The sequence below is a fragment of the Melospiza melodia genome, chromosome 20 (assembly GCF_035770615.1).
Source record: "Melospiza melodia melodia isolate bMelMel2 chromosome 20, bMelMel2.pri, whole genome shotgun sequence".
Taxonomy (NCBI): domain Eukaryota; kingdom Metazoa; phylum Chordata; class Aves; order Passeriformes; family Passerellidae; genus Melospiza; species Melospiza melodia.
The window spans coordinates 3,020,559-3,044,981 of NC_086213.1; the positions used below are offsets into that span (position 1 = coordinate 3,020,559).

The 24,423-nt window shown below is 52.8% G+C and overlaps 1 protein-coding gene across 3 annotated transcripts in view; it reads left to right on the forward strand.

Moving 5' to 3' along the window:
- The window catches only part of KSR2 (kinase suppressor of ras 2), a 94,707-nt gene extending 72,615 nt beyond the window's left edge, over positions 1–22,092 (forward strand). For 2 of the 3 annotated variants that reach the window (XM_063172775.1, XM_063172778.1), the window contains 6 exons: positions 2,290–2,386; positions 6,968–7,101; positions 10,510–10,641; positions 13,422–13,551; positions 15,111–15,244; positions 17,092–22,092. In XM_063172775.1, coding sequence (XP_063028845.1) covers positions 2,290–2,386; positions 6,968–7,101; positions 10,510–10,641; positions 13,422–13,551; positions 15,111–15,244; positions 17,092–17,098 — 634 coding nt within the window. In that variant the 3' untranslated portion in view covers positions 17,099–22,092. Of the gene's footprint in view, positions 1–2,289; positions 2,387–6,967; positions 7,102–10,509; positions 10,642–13,421; positions 13,552–15,110; positions 15,249–17,091 lie in introns of those variants that run through there. The other variant, XM_063172776.1, reaches the window with a different exon arrangement.
- Positions 22,093–24,423: the final 2,331 nt, after the last annotated feature.

The window sequence follows — 24,423 nt, forward strand, 5'->3', positions numbered from 1 at the left end:
CCACGTTGGCAGCTCCTTATCCAGCAAGAAGCGTCGGATGTGCCGGTGGCGGGCGCTCGGTGAATTCATTCGGATTTATTCATCCGGGGGAGGGGAGAGGCACCTGGGCTGCTTTGATGGCTCTGCCAAGGTCTGAGGAGCAGAGGTGACAGGGACATGTCCTGGTGCCACCAGCCCAGGTCTGGCTGTCCTTCTGCTGCGGCTCCATCCGCTGGGGAGGATTTGGAAATCCTGTAAATGAAGTGGAAAGATGGGAATCTCACCAGAAAGGGCTGCAAGCTCCGCTCTCGGGGTTATCTCAGCAGTTCAGATAAGCAGAAATGGGAGGATTTTCCTCTAAACAACCCTTTACCAGGAAAACAGCTGGTCTTAACTCCCTGTAGGGCTGGAATCCAGCCCTGTTCCAGTGCTAATCCACTCATTGCATTTCCAGTGTCAATTTGTGACCAATTCAGATCACAGGCAACTGGCTGTATAAAGGTTTTCTCTGGGAGAAAACGTGTTTTCCAGGGGTTGGGAAGGGCTGGGGGAACTCATGTGTGTGCAGGCAGGTCATGGAGGTGGCAAAAGGCTGTTGTGTGGCAGAGCTTACAGCTTGGTGGGTTTATGTGGCAAATTAGTGTAGGAAAACACAGGTGGTGGAAGGACAATTCATGCCCGTAGTTATCCTGCACACTTTGATTCGTTCCGGTTACGGAAACCCAAGGATTTTATCACTGATTTCCAAGTGCCTGGATCCTAATCTCCAGCAAATTCTTATTTGACTGCAGTCCAAGTGCTGCAGGAGATGGGAAGATGGTTCAGAGGGAGTGCAGCTGCCTCAGGGATAAATCCAGCTGGGATGCTCAGGGAGGTGCTGGGACACCTGAGCAAGGAAAACCATCCCTGAGGAGGCACTTGCTGCCCTAAATCCCCTCTGCAGCTCACTTGTGCCCAGCAGGACAATTCCTAATGCTTCCAGTGAGGAAAGGGTGCTGTCGTCTTTCCAAAGCCTGTGGGATGTGGGGATTGATCCCATTCCTGTTTCACTGCTTGTCCTGAAAATTCTGCTCCCTGCCCATGGAGTGATGTGGAGCAGGAGGATCCTTTGTATCCGTGAGCTTCTGGAGTTTGGGGTTTTTCTGGGTTTCATGGACTCATGGAATGGTTTGGGTGGGAAGGGACATTAAAGCTCATCCCATTCCACCCTGTGCCATGGGCAGGGACACTTTCTTCATCCCAGGTTGCTCCAAGCCCCATCCAAGGTGTCCCTGCCCATGGCAGAGGGCTGGAATTATATGGTCCCTCAAGTCCCTTCCAACCCAAACCATGCTGTGATTCTCTTTTATGATTCTGTGATTATTTTCACCCAGAAAGGACAAAACCTCTCCCAGGGGTTGAATCCAAACCAGTGCATGCTGGAATTCCCAGGGCAGGAGGAACTGGGAGAGGGGAAAGCAGTGGAGGCGAGCTGGGGGAGAGCAGTGGAATGAAACCCTAGAACTTTAAATTTGTTAACCAGAACAGAATCAAATCAACATCTGCAGCCACCAAACCTCTTTAACAAGCTGTGTGCTGGGTGTTTTATTTCCCAGGCACAGGTATCCAGTCTCATCTTTCCAAAGTTGCCTGGAATGAGCGTGGGCGGATAGAGAAAAGCAAAAAAAAAAGCTCTTTTTTTGTGGGCGGGAGTCGAGGCAGCAGCCACCCACGTCCTCCATTATGATATTCAAATGTCAATATATTTTTAATTGGTTTATATCCATCCCCCCCCCCCACCCCCCCCATCCAGCTGCCTTTGGTAATTAAGGCTCTGTAAATAGATTTTACTGTAATTGGTACGAGAAGGAAAATTGGAGGACATTGTACAGTGCATGGGGTTGGGTTGGGGGATTTTTTTCCCCCCTCCCTGTCTCTCCTCTTTTGACTCATTTTACATCTGTGAGCTTTGGATCCCGAGGGAGGAGGAGGAGGAGGAGGAGGGGTGAGCCACGACCAGTTCTGCACAAAAACTCAGAGGTGGGAGGACCAGGTGGTTTGCTCTGGGTTGGGACACAGGGAAAAGCCAGGGCCCAGCCCAGGTTGTCCCTTGTGGCACCACAGTGGTGCCACCAGGAGGAACCAAGAGTGCTGAGAGCTCCCTCCCAGTGCCAAACTGGGAGAGCCCCCAGTTCCCTGCAGATTCCTCAACCTGCCTGGAGCCAGGGGGCCAAAATCTGACCCAAATCCTGTGATTATTTATTTAATAATTTATTATCTGGGGCTGTTTCTCCAGGAGGGCTTTTAACTTCTCTTTCCCTTTTCTTCCAGCCTGTGTAAAGGACGGACTCTCTACTCCGTGGTGAGGGACGCCAAAATTGTCCTGGATGTCAACAAGACGAGGCAGATAGCACAAGAAATTGTGAAGGTATGGTCTGGTGGGGTCTGGATCCTGCAGAAAACCCGGCCAAGAGCCCAGTCCAGTCATTCTGGGGAGCAGGAGAGGAGCGGCCAAGGATTCTGGGCAGGGCAGAACTCCTTGGTTTTAAAATCCAGTGATTCTGGGCAGGACAGGACTCATTGGTTTTAAAATCCAAGGATTCTGGGCAGGTTAGAACTCCTTGGTTTTAAAATCCAAAGATCCTGAGCAGGTTAGAACTCCCTAGTTTTAAAATCCAAGGATTCTGGGCAGGACAGAACTCCTTGGTTTTAAAATCCAAAGATCCTGAGCAGGTTAGAACTCCCTAGTTTTAAAATCCAAGGATTCTGGGCAGGACAGAACTCCTTGGTTTTAAAATCCAAAGATCCTGAGCAGGTTAGAGCTCCCTGGTTTTAAAATCCAAGGATTCTGGGCAGGACAGAACTCCTTGTTTTTAAAATCCAAGGATTCTGGGCAGGATAGAACTCCTTGGTTTTAAAATCCAGGTCTCTTTGACCTCTCTCCTGTGGCTGAATTGGGGTGGCACCAAAGCTTCCATGGGCTCCCCGGGCTTGGGGATCATCCTGGCCACTGCTCCTCTTCCCTGCTGGAATTCCTGCTGGAATTTCAGGTGTTTAAATCCAGCATTGCTGCTGTGAGGGAGTTTCTGGTGGGATATTCCTCCCTTCTTGGAAAAGAAAAAGGAATAATCATGGAATGGTTTGTGTTGGAAGGGAGCTCAAAACTCATTACATTCCACCTTCCACTATCCCAGGTTGCTCCAAGCCCCATCCAACCTGGCCTTGGACACTTCCAGCATTCCCAGTGTTCCCATAAAACATTCCCAGGGCTGAAGCTGCTGGAGAAATCCATGCCATGATGCCACAAGGCCAAGCTCACATACATTATCCAGAGCTAAAAACGCTTTTCATTTCCCAGGGATGACTCCAAGTGCATCTTCCACACCTCAGACGTGTCCCAACAAACAATCCTGGGCAGGATCCTCCCGTGGCAGGGTGGAGTGGCTGGGAATTTGGGTCCTGAGCCCTCACAGCTTCCCATGGGATGTCAGCAGCAGCACTGAGGTGTTGAGCTGCCTGCCAGAACGGGGTTGTGCTGTGATTCCAAGCAGATTTATCACCAGGAATATTTGGCACGTGCTCTGGCATGGGAGCTGTGACAGTGCCCCCGTGCCCTGCTCAAGGTCAGCCAACACTTCCCACCCTGGAGCCCAAACCTGGAGCTGATCTCACATTTAACTGTGGGAAAACAACAGAAAATCAGATTTTCTGGCAGACCTTAGCCCTCCTTACATATTCTAACCCAGGTTAAAAGCTGAATGTGTTCAGCAATATTTCCTGGGCAGTGCCTTTTCTCTGGATGGTCCTTAGTAAATTGTTTATTTTGTGTTTATTTAGATTCAGTTTTAACTTTAAATTTTAAATTCCTTCAATCCTCCTGGACTCTCCAGGTGAACACAGCCTGAACCTTTATCTACCTCAGAGCCATGGCCTGAGCTGGAGGTGCCTGAGGCAGCCCAGAGCCTCTCCCTCCTGAATTCCTACTTCTGATCCATGTTTTCCACCTTTTAGACGCAGATTTTTTCCTGCTGAGCAAACATTTGAAGCATCACAGTCTAGCCTTGTATTTTCCCCCCCTTTTTTGTGCTCAGGGCTTTTGCCTTCCAGATGTTCCCAGCAGGAACAACAGCTCTGTTCAGCCCCTTTCCCTGCGTGGGTTCGCTGCTCCGTGTGGGTTTCGAGGATGAGGCTGAGACATCCTTGTTTTCTGCAGCTGCTGCCTGTTGGGAACAGGTTGGAAACCTCCAACTCTGTGGTGTTGAGAGGCAGAGAGGGGTTTTGTATCCACCCCAGACCCCTGGAGGAATTAGCAGAGCTCCAAATGCTCTCCCTGTGCACCAAAGGGAATTCCTGGAGAAGTCCCCAGTGCCATGACCCAACCACATGGCCCATTCCTGCTGAGGAGCAGCAGATTCCCACCCTTCCCACCTTTCCCCAGCAGATATTTTGGGGGATTTGGAAGTGGTGGGTGTCAGGAAGGGAAATCCCAACACCTTGGTTGGGGTGGGCTTGGACGGAGCTGCATTTTCCGGAGGCTTTGGATTTTCTGCACAGTCGCAGCAGCTGTTTGGTTTTATCCTTTGAGTCCTGGAATGTGACGGGAGAGCTGCTCAGCTCCTTGGATCAGTGGGTGCAATGTTATCTCGAGATCCTCAGGAGGGGGAGGATGATTTATCCCAGGAGAGGGAGGAAGATTCCTCCCGGGAGCGGTGCCGGCAGAGGGAGCTGGCTTTTCACACAGCCCAGCACACGAAGGCATTCCTGGGCCCAGAGCGTTTCCTCAGGGATCATCCCAGGGGCTGAGGTGGCAGGGCTGGAATTTGCAGTGGGATCTGCATGGAGCGAGGTGAGGGATTGGGGTTTGCCCAGGGAAATTCCTCCGGCAAAGACTGGGCTGTGTTTGGTGATTCCATGGGGATGAGCTCCATGGATATGGGAGCGAGGTCCTGGTGCTGCTCTGGGTCCCATCACCCTCAAACAATGGGAAGGGGCTGCAGAGCATTCCCGGGACACTGGGGCTCATCCATGCACTGCACCTGGCCAGGGTAACATTGGAAAGCTGCTCCTTGCCCCACCCTGGCACTTTCTGGAGGTGACAGTGACATTTGAAAACCGATTTTTTTAAACCTCATCATTATTTCATGTGCTGGGAAATGGAGACCCCTAATTAATCCCGGTGCCTGGAACGGTCCTGGCATCCAGCCCCAAATCCTTTCCTTCCTCCAGCATCCCTTGGCAGAAGCTCTGTAGGATTTTCTCCCCATGGGGTACAGTGAAACTCCCATATCTTGCTGGGTTGGGGTGTTTTTCTGTTTGTTTTCCCACTTTTTCCAGATGGTGGAATTTGGATCGGGCTTCTGGCTCCACATCAGCCGCCAGCTTAAAAATAAATTCATCTCGCACAGCCTGCGTGCTTAATGATGATAGATGAAAAGATGAGACTCAGGATGGATGGATCCCCATGGAATTCCAGTTAATAAATCCCCCTTTTTCCAGTGCCAGACAACCAATATTCCCTCTTAAGCAACAGTTTGCCGGCCTGTTGCCCATTGATCCTTCAGCAGCATCCTGCGGATCAAGTTTTCCCCGAGTCTGCTTAGGAGAGTGAAAAGTGGGACAGCACGAAAATCCCTGCTGAAGTTGGGATAAATGTGCTTTATCCCCCTCCCCGTTCCCAGAATGATCCCGTGGAGCTGAACATCCGCCACGCGGAGCTGCCGGCAGTCTGCTTGATTTGCCGAGGCTAAACAGGAGAGTTTGGATTTCCCACCCATGGCCTTTTTGTGCCTCATTAGCACTAATTTTAATTAACCGCCGAGCAGTGTTTTCCTGGGGGGAAGGAATTAAGGCAGGACTCCCGCGAGGCGCCCGTTTCCAGGCGGATGGGGCCGTCGGAAGCGCCGGTGGGGCTGTGGGGAGCGGTGAATTATTACCCTCCTCTGCCAGCCCCCAAAAACACAGAGGCAGAAACATCATCACCATCCATTTCCCAGCAGAGGGTTCCAGGGAAGCGGCTGCCGGGTGGGTTTGCCGCTCATTTTTCCTGTGGAATCAATTAATCAGGAAAATGAGCAGGCGCCGTGGCAGCTGGGACACCCACACCACAATCCCATCTCCTCCAGTAGCCCATCCCTTCCAGGCAGTTTCCCTTCCTTCAGGGTCCTTTGGGGACGTGGTCCAGCCTGAATGTGCTATGGTGGCTCATGGATCCCACGGGAATGGCACCTGGATGTGCTGTGGTGGCTCATGGATCCCATGGGAATGCCACCTGGATGTGCTGTGGTGGCTCATGAATGCCACCTAGATATGCCACGGTTGCCCATGGATCCCATGGGAATGCCACCTGTTTGTGCTGTGGTGGCTCATGGATCCCATGGGAATGCCACCTGGATGTGCTGTGGTGGCTCATGGATCCCATGGGAATGCCACCTGGATGTGCCATGGTGGCTCACGGATCCCATGGGAATGCCACCTGGATGTGCCATGGTGGCTCATGGATCCCATGGGAATGCCACCTGGATGTGCCATGGTTGCCCATGGATCCCATGGGAATGCCACCTGGATGTGCCGTGGTGGCTCACGGATCCCACGGGAATGCCACCTGTTTGTGCTGTGGTGGCTCATGGATCCCATGGGAATGCCACCTGGATGTGCTGTGGTGGCTCATGAATGCCACCTAGATATGCCATGGTTGCCCATGGATCCCATGGGAATGCCACCTGTTTGTGCTGTGGTGGCTCATGGATCCCACGGGAATGCCACCTGGATGTGCCATGGTGTCTTGTGGATCCCATGGGAATGCCATCTGGATGTGCCATGGTTGCCCATGGATCCCATGGGAATGCCACCTGGATGTGCTGTGGTGGCTCGTGGATCCCACGGGAATGCCACCTGGATGTGCCATGGTGTCTTGTGGATCCCACGGGAATGCCACCACTCCAGCGTTATCCCGCCCGTTTGTGCCGCTTGTGTAACCTCAGGGTGTTTTCCTCTCTCTGTTCCACCCCAGGGAATGGGATACCTGCACGCCAAGGGCATCCTCCACAAGGATCTCAAATCCAAGAATGTCTTCTACGACAATGGGAAGGTGGTGATCACCGACTTCGGGCTCTTCAGCATCTCCGGGGTTCTCCAGGCGGGCAGGTAGGAGGGCATGGACACCCTGGAGCTCCTCCCTGTGCCCTGAAGTGGGGAACAATCCCAAAAAATCCCTCTCCAAGTGCTTCTCTGTGTCCCCAGCCTCAGCAGACAGCAGCTCAAGAGGCCTTTGAGTGTTGTGGGGTTGCTCTGTTTGAAGGGAGTTGGTTTTGATCCATAGGAAGGGACACGATGCCGTGTGTGAGCCTCTGGAATTTTGGCTCAGAGAGGCAGATTGTGCCCTTTGGACCAACCTCTTCCCATGGGATGCATCATTGTCATGGCCAAACCACCCTGCAGCCAGCCAGGAGATGCTGCTGTGGCAGCAGGGCTGGTTCATGCCTTGGCTTTTCCCTTTCCATCGTTATAAACCCCTGGCATCTGCTCCATCCCCTGCCTGGAGTGAGTGATGCCATCCCTGTGCTGTCCCCACTCCAGTGACATTTTGGGAATCACAGACATCTGGCCATGGTGTCTGTGCTGGGCATGGAGCAGGACGTGGACAATGAGAGCTAAGCTTGGGATTTTCACAGCATTGTGACATTTTGGGGTCTTGGAGGGTTTAAATCTGGAGGTTTTGGTAAATGTTCCTTATTAAATTTCTTTTCCCGATGCTTTGGGAGGGTTTTCCAGCTGTAGGAATGGCAGGGAAAGGAGTTCCAGAAGCTGTGGAAAGGAAGAAAAGAAAAACTGGGGTGGAAAAAGGAAAGAGAAGTGGGAAAGGAAGAAGAGAGATGATATTTTCCATTTTCTGTTAAGTGGGGAATAAGAACATTGCTGTTTTTTCCCACCTTTCCCACTAAATCCTTTGTGTTGGATTTCCCTCTTAACCCTTTGTGTTGGGAGCAGCACAGTCCAAGCTTGGACAGTTTTCTCCTGGTCCTTCCATCTCCATGGCAAAGATACTCAGGAGATAAAAAGGACTTTGGAAATGATGGATTTTTCCCCAGTTTCCCAGTGATTATTTCAAAGGATTAAAGGAAACGGCAGTGGCCGCCTCTCTCCATCCCACACTCCCAGATTTTCCACTCTGCCTGGACGAGTATCAACGGATTTCAGCACAAACTTGGCCAAAAACTTTGGAAATCCAGGAAATCAGGGTGTCCTGATCCAAAGTGGGATTTGCCTCTGGTTTGGCAGCTGGGCAGGGGGTTTGGGATTCAGGGGCTGCCAGGAGGAAAGGACAGCTCATTCCAGCAGGGAATGAGGATTTGGGCAAAACTGCCCAAGCTTTGGCAGGAATCTTTGCTGCGAAGGTCAGGGATGCTCCAGAGATGGAATGAGAAATGGGGTTTCTGAGGAGGTGGCTGATGTGTGGCCGCCTCTGCCCAAGATTGGGATGTCCCTTGTGAGGTCAGAATCCAGGAGATGGCCAGGAAAGCAAGGCTGGAGAGAAATGAGCAGAGTTTTGCTGGGAAAATGGAGAAAATGAGAAAATTTGTGCCCTGGGCTGCTGGCAGCAGATGTTTTCTGCTGGAGGAGAGCTGAGAGGAGAGCAGGGATCCACAGCCACCATGAATCTTGGAACAGGAAGGGTCTGCAGGTCTGATCTCTCCTTTTCAGGGTAGGCTTTTGCTGGTTTTGGTATCTCTCAGATTAAGACAGGAGATAAATCCCAATTTTGGGTCCTTAGAGGCTTGGAAAAACATCTGTTGGGAAGGAAGCAAATTTTTGGAGGTCAGGTTAAAGATGGTGACATTTCTTCAGCTGGTTTTGCTGGGGTTAAAACACATCCTGCAGAGATTTGGTGACTTGGTGTCTCATCCTGCTGAAATCAGATTTATTCCTCCTTTACTTAAATGTCCTTGGGCTCAGTGGGGACAAGGAGGGTGGGGAGGAGCCATGGGCACACCAAAGGGGACAAGGAGGGTGGAGAGGAGCCATGGACACTCCAGAGGGAATAAGGGGGATGGAGAGGACCTATGGACACCCCAAGGGGGACAAGGAGGCTTCATCAGCATTTTCCTGGAGTAACAGTGTCCCTGCCTAGGGAAGGGGTCCCTCTGGTCACAGCCAGACCTGTGACTGGGAATGGGGATGGCTTTGCAGGCAGGAGGATCTGGATTGTGCCACTTTGGGATTATGAGCCAGCTTTGACGTGGAACCCCATTCCTGGATGGTTTCTCATGGGATTTTGGCCCCAGGCTGACATTCAGGAGGACAGATGTCCCCAAAACCATCCCTTAGCCCTGTTCATCCCCATCTTTGGGAGGGTTCCAGGGAGAAATTCCTGGCAGGAACCAGCCCAAGGTGACATGGGACAGGTTTGTTCCCTCCTGCTGCTGAACTTGGCCTCAGACACATGATGGAGCTGCCTCAGGTGCCACCACCACTGATGATCCAGGGCTTTTGAAGCCAGCAGTGTATCCCAGGTGCCTGCTGGAGGATGTGAAGGATGGAGGATTCACCAATGTCATCCTCAGCCGTTGGCCAAAGGATTCCAATGGATTTATCCCAAGCAGAGGGAGCCTGGGGAGGTGGAGGAAGGACAGATGAAGTGAAATGAGGGGTTGTTATGAAGCCAGGCTGCTCCCATGGGAGGTGCCATTGGAGGCTTGGACTTGGAGGGGCTGTTCTGGGGCAAAATACCTGAAAACACCAATTCTTTAGGCTGTTACTTTAGGATGGTTTGCTCAGAAGAGGCTCTTTGTGGTACCCAGTCCAACTTCTTGCTCCAACCACGGTGGGGCCTCTGGGGGAATTCATCCCCACTTTTTGACCACCAAACTCCCAAAAAACTCACTTCCTTTTCAAACCAGGATACCCCTGTATCCTTTAAGGGATTTTGGTGCGGAGGGCACAGCAGGAGCCCCAGCAGACCGTAAATCCCCATACCCAGCTTGGGATTGGGAACCAAAGTTCCCCTGAAGCACCATCCTGTGCCCCAGTTTTTTCCTGCTGCCTGGACAGGAACAGCTGTGCCAACATTCCCAGAGCAGGGTTAAAACCTGACTTTGCAAGGGTGATGTGGGTAAAACCAGGCTTTAAAACCTCGGGAAGAGGGTGGGAAGCTGGGGATGTCCTGTGCCCTGGTGTACCCAGAGCTCCAGCTCCATGTTCTGGCAGGAACCACCATCCAATTTTGTCCTGGTGCCAACATTTCCAGAGCAGGGTTAAAACCTGACTTTGCAAGGATGGTGTGGATAAAACCAGGCTTAAATCCCTGTGAGGAGGGTGGGCAGCTGGGGCTGTGGTGGTGCTGTGCTCCAGTGGCACCCATGGCTCCAGCTCCATGTCCCAGCAGGAACCACCATCCAATTTCGTCCTGCTGCCTGGCAGGGACATTTCTCAGAGCAGGGTTAAAACCTGACTTTGATGTGGGTAAAACCAGGTTTAAATCCCCGTGAGGAGGGTGGGCAGCTGGGTCTGTGGTGGTTCTGTGCCCCAGTGTACCCACGGCTCCGTGTCCCACAGGAGGGAGAACAAGCTGCGCATCCAGAACGGCTGGCTGTGCCACCTGGCCCCCGAGATCATCCGGCAGCTCTCGCCCGACACCGAGGAGGACAAGCTGCCCTTCTCCAAGCACTCGGACGTCTTTGCACTGGGGTGAGTCCTGGGACAGGGATCTGGCATGCTTGGGGCAAGTGGGAGCTGCTCTGGGCTCAGGAGGGGAAGAGGACGCTCTTGGTTTGTCCCAAATCCAAGGGATGGAATTCCCATTGCTGGGCTGGATGAACCTTCCTGCTTTGAGAAATTCTGAGTGGAAGCATCCCTAAATCACCAAATCTCCCTGTTATAGACCAGGCTGGCTCTGGGTAATGGGATCCAGAGCATCCCATTACCCAGAGGATGCCAGCCTGGGATGGGAACACAGCTCTGGGAGTCCCTGGAGAGCCCAGTTCTCTCTAAATTACCAAATCCTCCTGTTTTGCACCGGAGTGGGGCTTGGCAATGGGATCCAGAACACCCTGGGAATGCCAGCCTGGATTCATCGCTCACCTGCACCCTCCTGGGGCAGGTATGAAAGAGAAGGTGCTTGGATGATGATGGATGGAGATGTGAAAGGTTGGGGACACAGTTCTGGGAGCCCCTGGACATCCCAATACTCTCTAAATTACCAAATTTTCCTATTTTGGCCATGGCCTTGGTGGCTCCGAGCAATGGGATCCAGAACATCCTGGGAATGCCAGCCTGGCTTCATCGCTCCCCTGCACCCTCCTGGGGTGGGAACTGATGAGAAGGTGCTTGGATGATGATGGATGGGATGCCAAAGGTTGGGGACACAGCTCTGGAGCCCCTGGACACCCCAATGTCCCCCTCCAGCCACTGCAGAGGGCTGATGGTGGTGCCAGCTTTACCTGCAGTTGCCAAAAGCCAAGAAAAATGAGAATTCCTAAGTTTTCCTCAGCAAACCAGCTCATTCCTCCTGCCCTTTTTCTGCCCACAAACCTCCCTGAGGGCACGAGCCCAATTCCACCCCGCTAAACCTTTCCCCAACCCTTTCCTCTTTACCCAGAGGATTAATTTTCTCACGGATACCTCGAAGGCTGTGGGATTAGGGAGCGTGGGCCCGTTATCCGAGGCAATATTCCCATCAAACCCGCAGTAATTACAGCTGGAAGGGTCTGGCTCTTTTATTTTGTGCCCTCCCTGAGGTACAACTTCAGCACAGAAATAAAGAGGTAATTAAAGGATCGTATCCAACTAAGTGAGAGTGGGTGGGGAGACGTAATTTTCCCTTTTTTTCCCTCAGTTGTGGGAAAAATGGAAAGCGTGAGTTTCCTGAAAAGATGAAAAGGTTTCCCCACGTTTTCCCTCTTTCTTGTTTCTGCTGCCCTCCATCAAGCCTGGGAGGCTCAGGGATGATCCTGAGGGGTCGCTTCCCTCCAGGGATTTGGGTATCAGGGACAGCAAGGGGAAAAGATCTTTTAAAGAGGACAAAAACACCCAGTGAGAAACTGAATTAACGCCTTGGATGTGTTAAATCCAATCTGAGGGTTCTTGGATGCTTCTCCTGAGGATTTTGTGCTGTGCCCACAGGATCTGCCCCTCTCCAAGCTCCTCATTCCCCTGCACCCACATAATTCTCTCATTATTCTCTTTTTTCTTTTTTTGAGATTTCCAGCCAAACTGTGCAAAATCAGAATTCCAATTCCCAAAATCGGGGAGCTTCCCTAACCGGGAGGAATCTTTCATTTATCAGACAGATTTTTTCCACCCTGGTGTTATTTTAACCCTGGGTTTTGATCCTTTCAGTGGTCACGAGGGAGGGAAAAGCAGGTCCAGGGAATCTGCCTTGGACAATGGGGCTGGCATTGTGGTAATCCAGGCTCATCCAGGCTCCGGGTGCCAGAAAATGATGATGCAAAACTTCCAGGCAGCAGCGGGGGCGGAAAACCACAGGGGTGCCCACCGGTGATGCCCTGGTTTTGGGATATTCCCTTGGATCTGGGATTCCTCACGGAAAAGAGGGCTTGGCTTAGCAATGAGAGCAGGAGCAGATGGCCCGGGCTTCACGTGGCCATCACCTGGTGAGGACACCTGGGATGGGTCATGGCACGGGTTTTTGGAGCTTGGAGAGCTTTTTGGAGGAGAAAAAGGGAAAAGCTGGAGTGAAAGTGAATTCTTAAGCTCGTCCCTTCCCGGAATTCTGCTGGAGGGGCAGCTGCATCCCCACCATCCTCTCTTCAGCTGCTCCATGGGCAGTGCTGCTGCATCCAGGTGGGACAATCCCACTTGATGGCTCTGTCTGGGCCTCCATCAGCCTCTGTCCTCCTTCCCATGGGTTGGGATCTCCCCTGGTGGGAATCAGGGCTCGCTCCAGGAAAATGGGAGAGGTGACACCTCTGTATTGAGGAGCACCTCTGGGATGAAGCATCTCCTGGATGGTTCTGGAGCAGGGAGAGAGGTTGGATGTGGTGCAGTGTCTGGACACCTCCCCATTGTCACGGGCATTTTTTTATGAAAAATCTTTTCTTTAAGATTTTTTCTTCCTGAGAAGCTGGGAGGCCTCAGGAACAAAATGTAAACAATGGTTATCTGCTGCTGTGGAATGCAACAAGTAGATCTTTTATTGGTCTATGTTAGTTGTTTCTAATTAATAGCCAATCACAGTCAGATGGCTCAGACTCTCTGTCTGAGACAGAAGCTTTTGTTATCATTCTTTCTTTTTCTATTCTTAGCTAGCCTTCTGAGGAAGTCCTTTCTTCTATTCTTTTAGTATAGTTTTAATATAATGTATAACATAAAATAGTAAATCAGCCTTCTGAAACCTGGAGTCAGATCCTCGTCTCTTCCCTCATCCTGAGACCCCTGTGACCACTGTCACACCCCATCCTGAGTCCCTGCTGGCTGCTCCATCTCTGATCCCCAGTGTCTCCCAACAGCACCATCTGGTACGAGCTGCACGCCCGGGAATGGCCCTTCAAGACGCAGCCAGCGGAGGCGATCATCTGGCAGGTGGGGAGGGGGATGAAGCCCAACCTCAGCCAGATCGGGATGGGCAAGGAGATCTCGGTAGGTGCTGTGGGGGTGTGCATGGACTGGGACGTGGCTGGTGGGGCCCTTGGAAAACCCTCTGGATCTGCTGATCTCACCCAGCCAGGCTTGGTCCTGCTGCTGAGCTCAGCTCAAACGTTCCTTTTGCCCCAGCCCTTCCCAAGGATGTGGGGATGGAGATGGGTGCTTGTGGGATGGACACCCCCCCTTCATCCCAGCCTTTTGTGGGGATGTGGGGATGCAAATGGGAGTCTCATGGGTTGGACACATTCCATCCCTCCCAGCCTTTCCCAAGAATCTGGTGATGGCAATGGGATCCTCATGGGATGGAGACATCCCTTCCATCCCAGCCCTTCCCAAGAACCCAATGATGGAGATGGTCCATCTCAATCCTTAACAAGAACCCAGTAAGGGAGACAGATCCTGATGGGGTGGATATGTTCCCTCCATCCCAGCCCTTCCCAAGGAATCCGGTGATGGAGATGGCTCTTCATGGGATGGACATATCCCTTCCATCTCAGCCTTTCCCAAGAATCCAGTGATGGAAATGGCTCCTTATGGGATGGACACATTTCCTCATCTCAACCCTCCACAAGGATCCAGTGATGGAGATGGGTCCTCGTGGGCTGGGCACATCCCCTGCATCCCAGCCTTTCCCAAGAATCCAGTGGTGGAGATGACTCCTCATGGGATGGAAACATATCTTCCATCCCAATCCTTAACAAGAACCCAGTGATGGAGACAGATCCTCATGGGATGGATTCATCTCCATCCCCTCCATCCCAGCCCTTCATGAGAATTCAGTGTTGGAAATGGGATCTTCATGGGATGGATATGTTCCCTCCATCCCAGCCCTTCCCAAGGATGTGGTGATGGAGATGGCTCCTCATGGGCTGGGCAGCTGGGCACATCCCCTGCATCCCAGTCTTTCCCAAAAATCCAGGGGTGGAGATGGGTCTTCATGGGATGGACACATCCCTTCCATCCCAATCCTTACCAGAATCCTGTGATGGAGACAAGATCCTCATGGGATGGACTCATCTCCTCTGTCCCAGCCCTTCATGAGAATTCAGTGATGGAAATGGGATCTTCATGGGATGGACACATCCCTTCCATTTCATCCCTTCCCAAGGATTCAGTGATGGAGATGGGTCCTCATGGGATGAATATGTTCCCTCCATCCCAGCCCTTCCCAAGGATGTGGTGATGGAGATGGGTCCTCATGGGATGGACACATCCCTTCCATCCCAATCCTTAACAAGAATCCAGTGGTGGAGATGAGTCCTCATGGGATGGACTCATCTCCTCCATCCCAGCCCTTCCCAAGGGTGTGGTGATGGAAATGGGTCCTCACAGGATGAATTTGTCTCCTCCATCCTAGCCCTTCCTGAGAATTCAGTGATGGAGATGGGTCCTCATGGGATGGAAACGTCCCCTCCATCCCAGCCCTTCCCAGTGATGTGGTGGTGGAGATGGCTCCTTTGGGGGCAAGGGTTGTGGTGGGACAGGGCCTGGCTCAATTCCCGCTGGGAGAGGGCCTGGCTGGCTTTCCTGACACTCTCTCCCCGTGGCTCCAGGACATCCTGCTGTTCTGCTGGGCCTACGAGCAGGAGGAGAGGCCCACCTTCACCAAGCTCATGGACATGCTGGAGAAACTGCCAAAGCGCAACCGCCGCCTTTCCCACCCGGGGCACTTCTGGAAGTCGGCTGAGTAAGTCCCCATCCCTGCCCTATTCCCAGATTCCATGGACTGATCCCTTCTCCTCCCATGGCCAAATCCTGCTCTGTTCCCTTGCTTTGGCTTAGTCACATCCCTGTGCTGCAGGAAACGGCACCAGAGGGTCCCCAGTTGGGATTTTAGAATCCGCCCTGTTGGGAACAGCAGGCAAAACGCAGAGCAATCACTTAGAAACTCATTTTCCTCCCCGGAATTTGTCATGTTGTGACAAACAGAACCGAAATCTCTCCCGTGCGGGGGTGGCATTCACTGGGGGGGATTTTTCCTGCTCCCCGCGTGCATCCCCGGAGGCTGGGAATGGGGATGGATGGAGGGGAGGAGATGTCAGCTCAGGGAGAGAACTGAGGACATTTTGGGGGCTTCAGGGACTGATCTTTGTGGATGGATGGATGGATGGATGGATGGATGGATGGATGGATGGATGGATGGATGGATGGATGGATGGATGGAGGGGAGGAGATGTCAGCTCAGGGAGAGAAGTGAGGACATCTTGGGGGTTTCAGGGATCACTCTTTGTCCTTACAGAGTGTGGGAGATGCCCATTTCTCCTGCTGCTGATAACAAACCTGCATTTCTTCCTTATCTGGGCGGCTCCAAGAGTGTCTGGAATGTCCCCAGTGCCGCTCCCTGTCCCTCGGGGCTGCCGAGAGCCGCGCAAAGCCCTCGGCCAGGTGGCCCCCAAGGCACCCGGGACGGGAGATGTTAATCAGGAGCGGGGTTAATTCCCAAGCCACGCTCCAAGCAGGCACCGGGGCGGCTCCGGAGGATGCCGGGCCCCCAGGCAGCTGCGGAATCGCTCCGCTGGCTCTGGGAATGTTTTTTCCAGTCACTGAGCCACGCTCTGCCCGCCCCGGGCTGGGGCTGCCCCGCAGCTCCCCGTTAATTACCGGCCCAATCTTTTGCTAATCAGGATGTTCCAGCTCGGCTTTGCACGGCAGCTGATTCCTTCCACAGGGACTCAGCTCTGGCTGTTGTTCCTGTCAGGTCCTGGAAGGTTCCTGTTGGGTCCTGTTAGGTCCAGGAATCCCGGCTGTGCGCAGGGATGAGCTGGATGTGGTACCCCATCCCTGCATCCAAGGGACTGGGACACAAAACCCGCGGGATCCTGGATGCACAGGGGTGGGAGTGGTACCCAAGGAGCCCTTTCCCCTCTGGATGATGCTCCAGGAACCAGGCAGAGATGGCAGGGAGGTGCAGGAGTTCAGGGTGAGAGGAATGGCGGATTTGTCTTTCCAAACATACTCTGGGTCTGCTGGTAGATAAAACCAGCTCTGGGAGATAAAAGAAACAATGGGAAGGATTCCGCTGATTGACGAACGGAAAAAGAGATTTGCCTTTAGAAATAAACTTAAGGTTTGCTGAGAAATGAAATTAGACGTTGTGAGATGAAAGAAACAATGGGGAAGAAAAAGCCCTAATTTCCATAAGAATTGAAAATTAAGAGGGAGGGTTATACCTTAGAGGGAAATCTTTGGGATCAGGAGTTCTGGAAACCTCTCAAGTACCTTAGAAATGGGGAGAGAAGGGAAATGCAGCCGAGAAATTGAGATAAAAAGGGAGAAAAAATTGGAGAGATCCCAGGGGAATGCCCCATGGCCTCTCCCTTTATTGGAATAATGCCAGAAAGGATTCCTCTGTCTCCTTTTCGGGCATAAACCCCCTCTGGTGTTTGTGGATTAATTTTCCTAACGGAGGTTTCTCCCGGTGGTTTAGGGATCAGCTCCGTGGCAGAGCTCTTCCAGGAGGGATTTTTCCCAAATATCTTGCCCCCAAACCCCCAGGTTCCCCAGGGCTGACTCTGCTCCTTGTGTCCCCTCCAGGCTGTGACGGGAGGAGTTGTGGGACGGTGCCTTCCTCCCCCAGCGGGTCTCCTCTTCCTCTCCGCTTCGCACCCCGCGCTACGGACGAGCAGCGGGGCCGACAGCGAGCCGGGACCGGGACCGGGATCGGGATCGGGATCTTCTCCCTCGGCGTTTCTGCATCCCGGGAATCCTCCGGGAGCCGGAGCAGCCCCGGCTGCGGTGGGATGGGGACAGCGGGCGGCTCTCCGTGCCCAGCCGGTGGCTCTGGGGACAGAAGGACAGAACCCCGACCCACAGGACAATGACTTCAGTTTATCCCCCCAGGGCTCCTCGGATCCCCATCCAGCGCTCACGACGATGCCCGGCTGGGGAGGGCTCGTTCTCGGCTCTCTGCGGGTTTCTTTAATTCCCTTTATTTATTTCTTTGCGGTTTTGTCATGAAAGAAGGGGGGAACGTCGCTGATTCATGAGTTTGTGCCCGGATCCTGCGGGGCCAGGGAGTGCCACTGCCATTAGCCGCTCCCCGCGGGGAAATGCATCTGTCCCGCTGCCCCCGCAGCCCCTCCGTGGGCAGCGCTGACCTTTCACAAGTGGCTTCTCTCCCTCTTACGTGTCCCCCCGCGGGTCTCCCTGCCAGCGGGACACGGCTCCGCGTTCCCGGTAATTTATCAGTCTCCTCATCCCCGTTAATTTATCCCGTTAATTCATCAGCCGGCCCTGCCCCCTCACTCTCCATCCCTTCTCCCGATCCTTCCTTTGCTCCTCGATCCCCAAATCCGAGGTTTGGGGCTGCTCTGGTGTCACGGTGTTCACAGGGGTTTTCAGACTGGGGAAGAGACGAGGATCTGACTCCACGTTTCAGAAGGCTGATTTATTGTTTTATGATATATATTACATTAAAACTATACTAAAAGAATAGAAGAAAAGGTTTCATCAGAAGGCTGGCTAAGAATAGAATAGGGAAGAATGATAACAAAAGCTTCTGTCTCAGACAGAGAGTCTGAGCCAGCTGACTGTGATTGGCCATTAATTAGAAACAACCACGAGACCAATCCCAGATGCACCTGTTGCATTCCACAGCAGCAGATAACCATTGTTTACATTTCGTTCCTGAGGCCTCCCAGCTTCTCAGGAGGAAAAATCCTAAGGAAAGGATTTTCCATAAAAGATGTCTGTGACACTCTGGGGCTGGGCATCAGCTGGAATTGGGATCCATCCCTTCTCCTGTGGCTCATTCCTGCAGCTGGGAATCCAGGCAGGCTCTGGTTGTACAGAGCAGCTCCCAGCCCCACTCTGGGACATCTCAGCCATGCCCAGGACCATTTCCATCATCTCCCATCAGCCAAATCCCAGAGTTTCCCCAAAAATTCTCCCTGGGAGCTGCTGTTTCCACCTGAATTCCACGTGCTGGTGTTTCCCTCTCCCCCCTCTCAGCTCGGATGGGCCCTCCAGCCCCTCGGATGAGCTGTCAGATGAGAGCAAATTGCATTCCCAGGCTCTCATGCAGCATAATTGCTTGACAGGAACCATCCCAGATAATTCAATTGTAGTCTCAGTTCGCTTTAATTTGGAGCCGTGACGAGGCTTTGCAAACCCAGCCAGCCCTGCTTTGTCTGGCTGCTGCTCCAGCTCCTCCTCGCTGGTGCTGGGAGTGCTTTAGCATAAGTAAATGAACATTAGAAACTTAATTGCAGCTGGGATGAGATGGGAGTTTAATTGTGGGGGTATTAAAATCCCCATGCGTGCACGTGTGAAAATTCCAGGGTGGGCAGGAGCAGGGAGGGCTGGATCCAGCCCTGAAAGGATCTGGAGGAGTCTCCTGGTGATGTTTTTGGGATGGGAGGGAGTGCAGGGAGCTGGGATGGGTCAGGATGGCTTTAGGGGTTGAGCCCTCGTTTGGGTTAATTGTTCCCTGCTCCAGCAGCAAATCAGGGGTTCCTGAGTTAGGGCTCACCCCAGCTTCTCATCCCAGCTCTTCCCTGCCTTTCACCCCAGCCCAGCCTGCAGCACCCATGGCCTGGGCTGTCCCTGCTCTCCCCAGCTGTCCCTGCTCCTTCTCAGGTGTCCCTGTCCCTCCAGGTGTCCCTGTTCCCCCCAGGTGTCCCTCTGCACACCTGTGCCACCAACCTTGCACTAAAACCTCGGGGTCTCTCTGAGCTCTCACCAATGCCTTCACCTGTGCTGCTTCCAGCCTCTGGGGGAGGCACAAAATCCCCTCCCCAGAGGTTTTGGGTACAGAGAGGTGTCACCATCCCCCAACCCCATCCAGAGGGAGCAGGGTCCTGCTGGCTCTGTGGGTTTGGGTTCTGAGCAGGTGTGGGTGGATTCCCAGGGGAGCAGGAGGCAGGGGAAGGTGTTGGGAGGAGGAGGAAGGTGACCCCAGGGTGGTGCCCATCACTGGGGTGATGGATGTTGTGTGGTGGAAGGGACGAGGTCTCTCTTGGGGTCATGGTGGGTTTGCTCCCCCATGTCCCAAGTCCTCACCTTGGTGTCCCCTGTGGGGTCTCCCAGCTCCTGCTGGCAGATTCCTGATGGATTTTATGGCCAGGAGTGGAGGGAACAATGAACTGAGGGGTGCTGGGTGTTGGGTGGGTTCCCCTGTGGTGTCAGGGCCTCCCTGGGCTGCAGCCTCAGCCACAGAACCATGGGATGGTTGGGTGGGAAGGACCTCAAAGCTCATCCCATCCCACCCCTGCCATGGCAGGGACACCTCCCACTGTCCCAGGCTGCTCCAAGCCCCATCCAACCTGGCCTGGGACACTGCCAGGGATCCAGGGGCAGCCACAGCTGCTCTGGGAATTCCATCCCACCCCCTCCCCACCCTCCCAGGGAACAATTCCCCATTCCCAATATCCCATTTTACTCTGCCTCCTTTCACTTTCAAGCCATTTCCCTCGTCCTGTCTCATTCCCCCTTGGCCACACCTTTCTCCACTGAATTTTGGGCATCTGGAAAAAATGAAATATCAGGAAGAAACTAAAAGAAACTAAATATTCCTACAGCCAACCTCTCCCTGCTCTCCAGCCGCTTCCTCCCCTCTTCCCTTGCTGTGGTGTCTCAGCCACAGGCACAGCCCAATGGCATCAATTGTCCTGAATTTATCCCAAAGGAGCTCTGAGGAGCAGCTCCTTCCCTTCCATTCCAGTTGTCCAGGCTGCCACATTATTCCCATCATTCCTTCTTAATTTTTAAAGTCTTCATTATTCAAACAAAACTCCACCCACCAAACCAACAAATCTTGTTGCTGCTGTTGTTGGTTGGTTTTTTCTGACTCTGCCTTTGTGAAGGATATTTTTTTTTTCCTTTGGCCCAGTTTATAAATACCCAGCACTTCATCAGGAAGGGAATGCAGGAGAAGCTCTCCACAATAGCTTTTAATGGGAGCTCTGAAGGATGAGAGGGTCCATCCCGAGCCAGGGCTATTTCCAGCCGGGCTGGGCTTAGCTGGGCTCAGCTGCCTTTGAGATGCAGGAGCTGCCCCCAGCCCCAGGGATGCTCTCACAGCCCAGGGATGCTCTCCTGGCCCAGCCCTGCTGCTCCATCCTCCCATCACCATCCCCTCTCTTCCCAGAGCTCCCTGAGATTTTTCCGAGGATTTTTCCAGCATTTTGGTGTTGTTGGGGTCACCACGTTTGGGGCTGGGCTGTGTGGACTCTCCCCGAGGTGGCCCCAAAGCTCTGTGTGCTCCTTTGCCTGCTGAAGGACACCCCCTGCTCTGGTTTTTCCTTCTATTTCCCTTTTCCCCATGAATTCCCAAATCCTCGCTGAGCCCTGACCGGGCGATTTCTGGGAATGACGAGCTCAGAGTTTGGTCCCCATGACTTTTATCCAGTCCTTGGCCGTGGCAGGAGCTGGGATGGCGCAGATTTGGGATGGATGGAGGCACAAATGAATGTCTGGGATGTGGCGGAGCTGCTCAGCCTTTCCCAGAGCATGGAATTATGGAATGGTTTGGGTTGGAAGGGAACTCAAACCTCATGGACAGGGACATTTCCACACCCCAGGCTGCTCCAAACTCCTGGCCCTGGGCACTGCCAGGGATCCAGGGGCAGCCACAGCTGCTCTGGGCACCTGTGCCTGCCCTCACCAGGAGAAATCCCCTCCCAACACCCAGCCCAACCCCTCCCTGTGCCAATTTAGGATTCTATGGAAGAGCTGGTGCCTGGAACTCGGAGAAGGGCTCTGTGCTGAGCCCCTCTCTACCCCCCAAGTGCCCTGAGTCAAGCCCTTCCTCCTTTCTTCACCCTTTATTTATTTTAAATTATTTGAATTTCATCGAATTTCTATGAATTTATTTAAGTTTATTTGACTTTCTGTGAATTTATTTGAATTTATCTATTTTTGTTGCCAACAGAAACTCTTTGGGGGGGTGAAGCTTGGTCAGCTGCGAGCGCTGCCTTTAATTTCAGGTCCCTGTAAATTCCCATATTTCATTGCCTTGTACATAAGGTATATATGGATATATATACATATCTCTATATGTATGTATATAGATATATACAGACCTCAATCTTGTACAGTTTCCAACTGAACTCGCTGGCCTGCTTCGTTTTCTCCGTGGTAGTTTGCAGAATGAGCTGATTTTCAGTTCCCCTTTTCCTCCCTCCACCCCCTTTTTTTCTTTTTATAAATATATATATAAATATAAATATATATATATATATATTTTGTTGTCGTCGTTGCAAGAAAAAAAAAAAAACACCTCCGGAAAAAAAGAAGCTGGTGAGAAATAAAAATATAAATCACCCCCACAAACTACTGAGAAAAACTAAAAAAAAAACCAAAAAAAAAAGGAATTTCTGAGAAAGGCACGATGGATTCTCCCCACTGTAAATTTGTACAGGAACATTTCTAACGTTTTCTACACTTGAAGAAAGTAATTTCTAATTTCCGCTGTCTGGCTGGGTGCGAATCTCTGGGACCTGCAGACCTGGATAGCCATTTGTTCCCGTGGTTTCTCGTGCAGTGTTTGGTGAGGTGACAGTGTATGAATTATTTATGCCAATAAAAAGAAAAAAAAAAAAAAGAGACCAAAAAACTAAAAAAAAAAACAAAACACATTTGAAAAAACCTTGGGCTGCTCCGTGTCCTCTCCGTGGTGGGGTCGGGATGAGTCCATCAGAGCTTTGGGAGCATCTCAGCGTGGTCCAGAGCTGCCAAATCCCTTTTTCCTTCCCATCCCAGCCCTTTGGGGATTATAATTCCCATCCAACACTCAGATGGGAGCTGCAGCAGCACAGCAAACACGGGGATTGGGCTCGCAGATAAATTTCCACCCAGCTGTGCTCAGCAGAGGGGCTGGGGTGGCTGAGCCCGGTGATGGAACACTGGAGGCTCCTGGCATCTGCTGCTCCCTTTGTTTGCCTCTCCCACGCTGTTTTCCCGGGATGCCACCACCATCCATCTGCCACGCAAACCCTCGGGAAAGGCGGCTCACGGGGGCACCCAGGGGATGGAGCAGAAAATCACGGCAAGTTCACACGGTTTCCCCCCCTCTCTCCTTCCCTCCTCGCCACTGCCCGAGCACTTGAAAGGTAAAATAATGATGGCTGGCCATTAATAAACCATGAGCGCTCCACACTTCTCCCGTCGAGGGCTTTTCATCTTTCAAAGCCTGCAGGAGCTGGAGCCAATTAAAGCAGGCTGAGCCCGAGCGGGGGGACGGGCCCAGTCAGGGGGGGTTGAGGGGAAGGGGCTGCTCTGGTGGATTCTCCAAGCAGGAGAAATGGGGGGATTTGGGGCTAAAGAGGCACCATCCATGGCTCCCTCGCTGGGCTCACCGTGGTGGTGTCACCATCTCTTGGATGTGCAAGGAACAGGGCGGTGAAGATGGAGGGCTGCCACCAAACTGGAGAGGAACTGGGTGGTACTGGTGTGGAACTGGGCAGCCCTGGTGTGGAACTGGGCAGCTCTGGTGTGGAATTGATTGGCACTGGTGTGGAATGGGCTGGCAATGGTGTGGAACTGGGCAGCCCTGGTGTGGAACTGGGGAGACCTGGTGTGAAATGGGACAGCCCTGGTGTGGAACTGGGCAGCCCTGGTGTGGAACTGGGGAGACCTGGTGTGAAATGGGACAGCCCTGGTGTGGAACTGGGCAGCCCTGGTGTGAAATGGGACAGCCCTGGTGTGGAACTGAGCAGCCCTGATGTGGAACTGGTTGGCACTGGTGTGGAAGTGGGCAAAACTGGTGCGGAACTCGTTGGCACCAGTGTGGAACTGGTTAGCCCTGGTGTGGAACTGGTTGCCACTGGTGTGGAACTGGCTGCCACTGGTGTGGAACTGGGAAGCCCTGGTGTGGAACTGGTTGGCACTGGTGTGAAATGGGATAGCTCTGGTGTGGAACTGGCTGGCACTGCTGTGGAACTGGGCAGCCCTGGTGACCCCAGCTCCAGGACAGAGCTGCTGGTGGCAACGCAGTGCCCAGTGCAGGGAGGCTGAGCTCACTCCTGGCTTGTGGTTAATGAGATGCCAGCACCAGAACTGAGAAAAATGTCCAAAATATCCCCCAAAGCAGTTTAAACAGTGGCTTTGGAGGGCTAGGAATGCCTTTGGGCACATCCCTGTGGGATCTGTGTGTGTGTGTGTGTGTGCAGGGACAGGCACAGCGATGCTCACACGTGGCTGTCACCTCCTCCCTGCTGAGGATGAATCACAGCCCATTAATATTTCACAGGATAAACACCAGGAGTGGCAGAGGAGCTCAACCCCAGGCCGGCAGCTCCAACTCTCTGTCCCTGCTGCTGGGTGAGCCCACGGTGTCATTCCTGCTTGGATGCTCTTGGTGTGGGCACCATGGGGATGCTCTAACATCAGACAGGGGTACTGAACTTTTGGAGATGGTTGAGGTATTAAACCACTGTTGCAGCGCCAATATATTGGAATTAAATACCAATATAGGGGGATGGGACGTGCCTGGGCTCATCTGGACATGGCTGCTTGACCAAGGGTGGAAGCTGTGGTGGTTTCACCTCACAGACACCTTTGGCCAGCTGGATATTGCAGCAAAAGTGAAGGTGCCACCTTGGTGGTCTCTTCCCTGGCTGATCCATCCCCAGGATGGAGCTGCCCCACGTTGGACGCCAATATATTGAAATTAAATACCAATATTGCCAGATGGAAGGTCCCTGGGCTTGTCTGGCTCTTGCTGCTTGAACAAAGGTGGCAGCTGCGGTGGTTTCACCCCAGAGACACTTTTGGCTGGCGGGATGTGTGTGTGGTGTTTCACCCCAGAGACACCTTTGGCTGGCTGGGTGTGTGGTGTTTTACCCCAGAGACACTTTTGGCTGGCTGGGTGTGTGGTGGTTTCACCTCAGAGACACCTTTGGCTGGCTGGATATTGCAGCAAAAGTG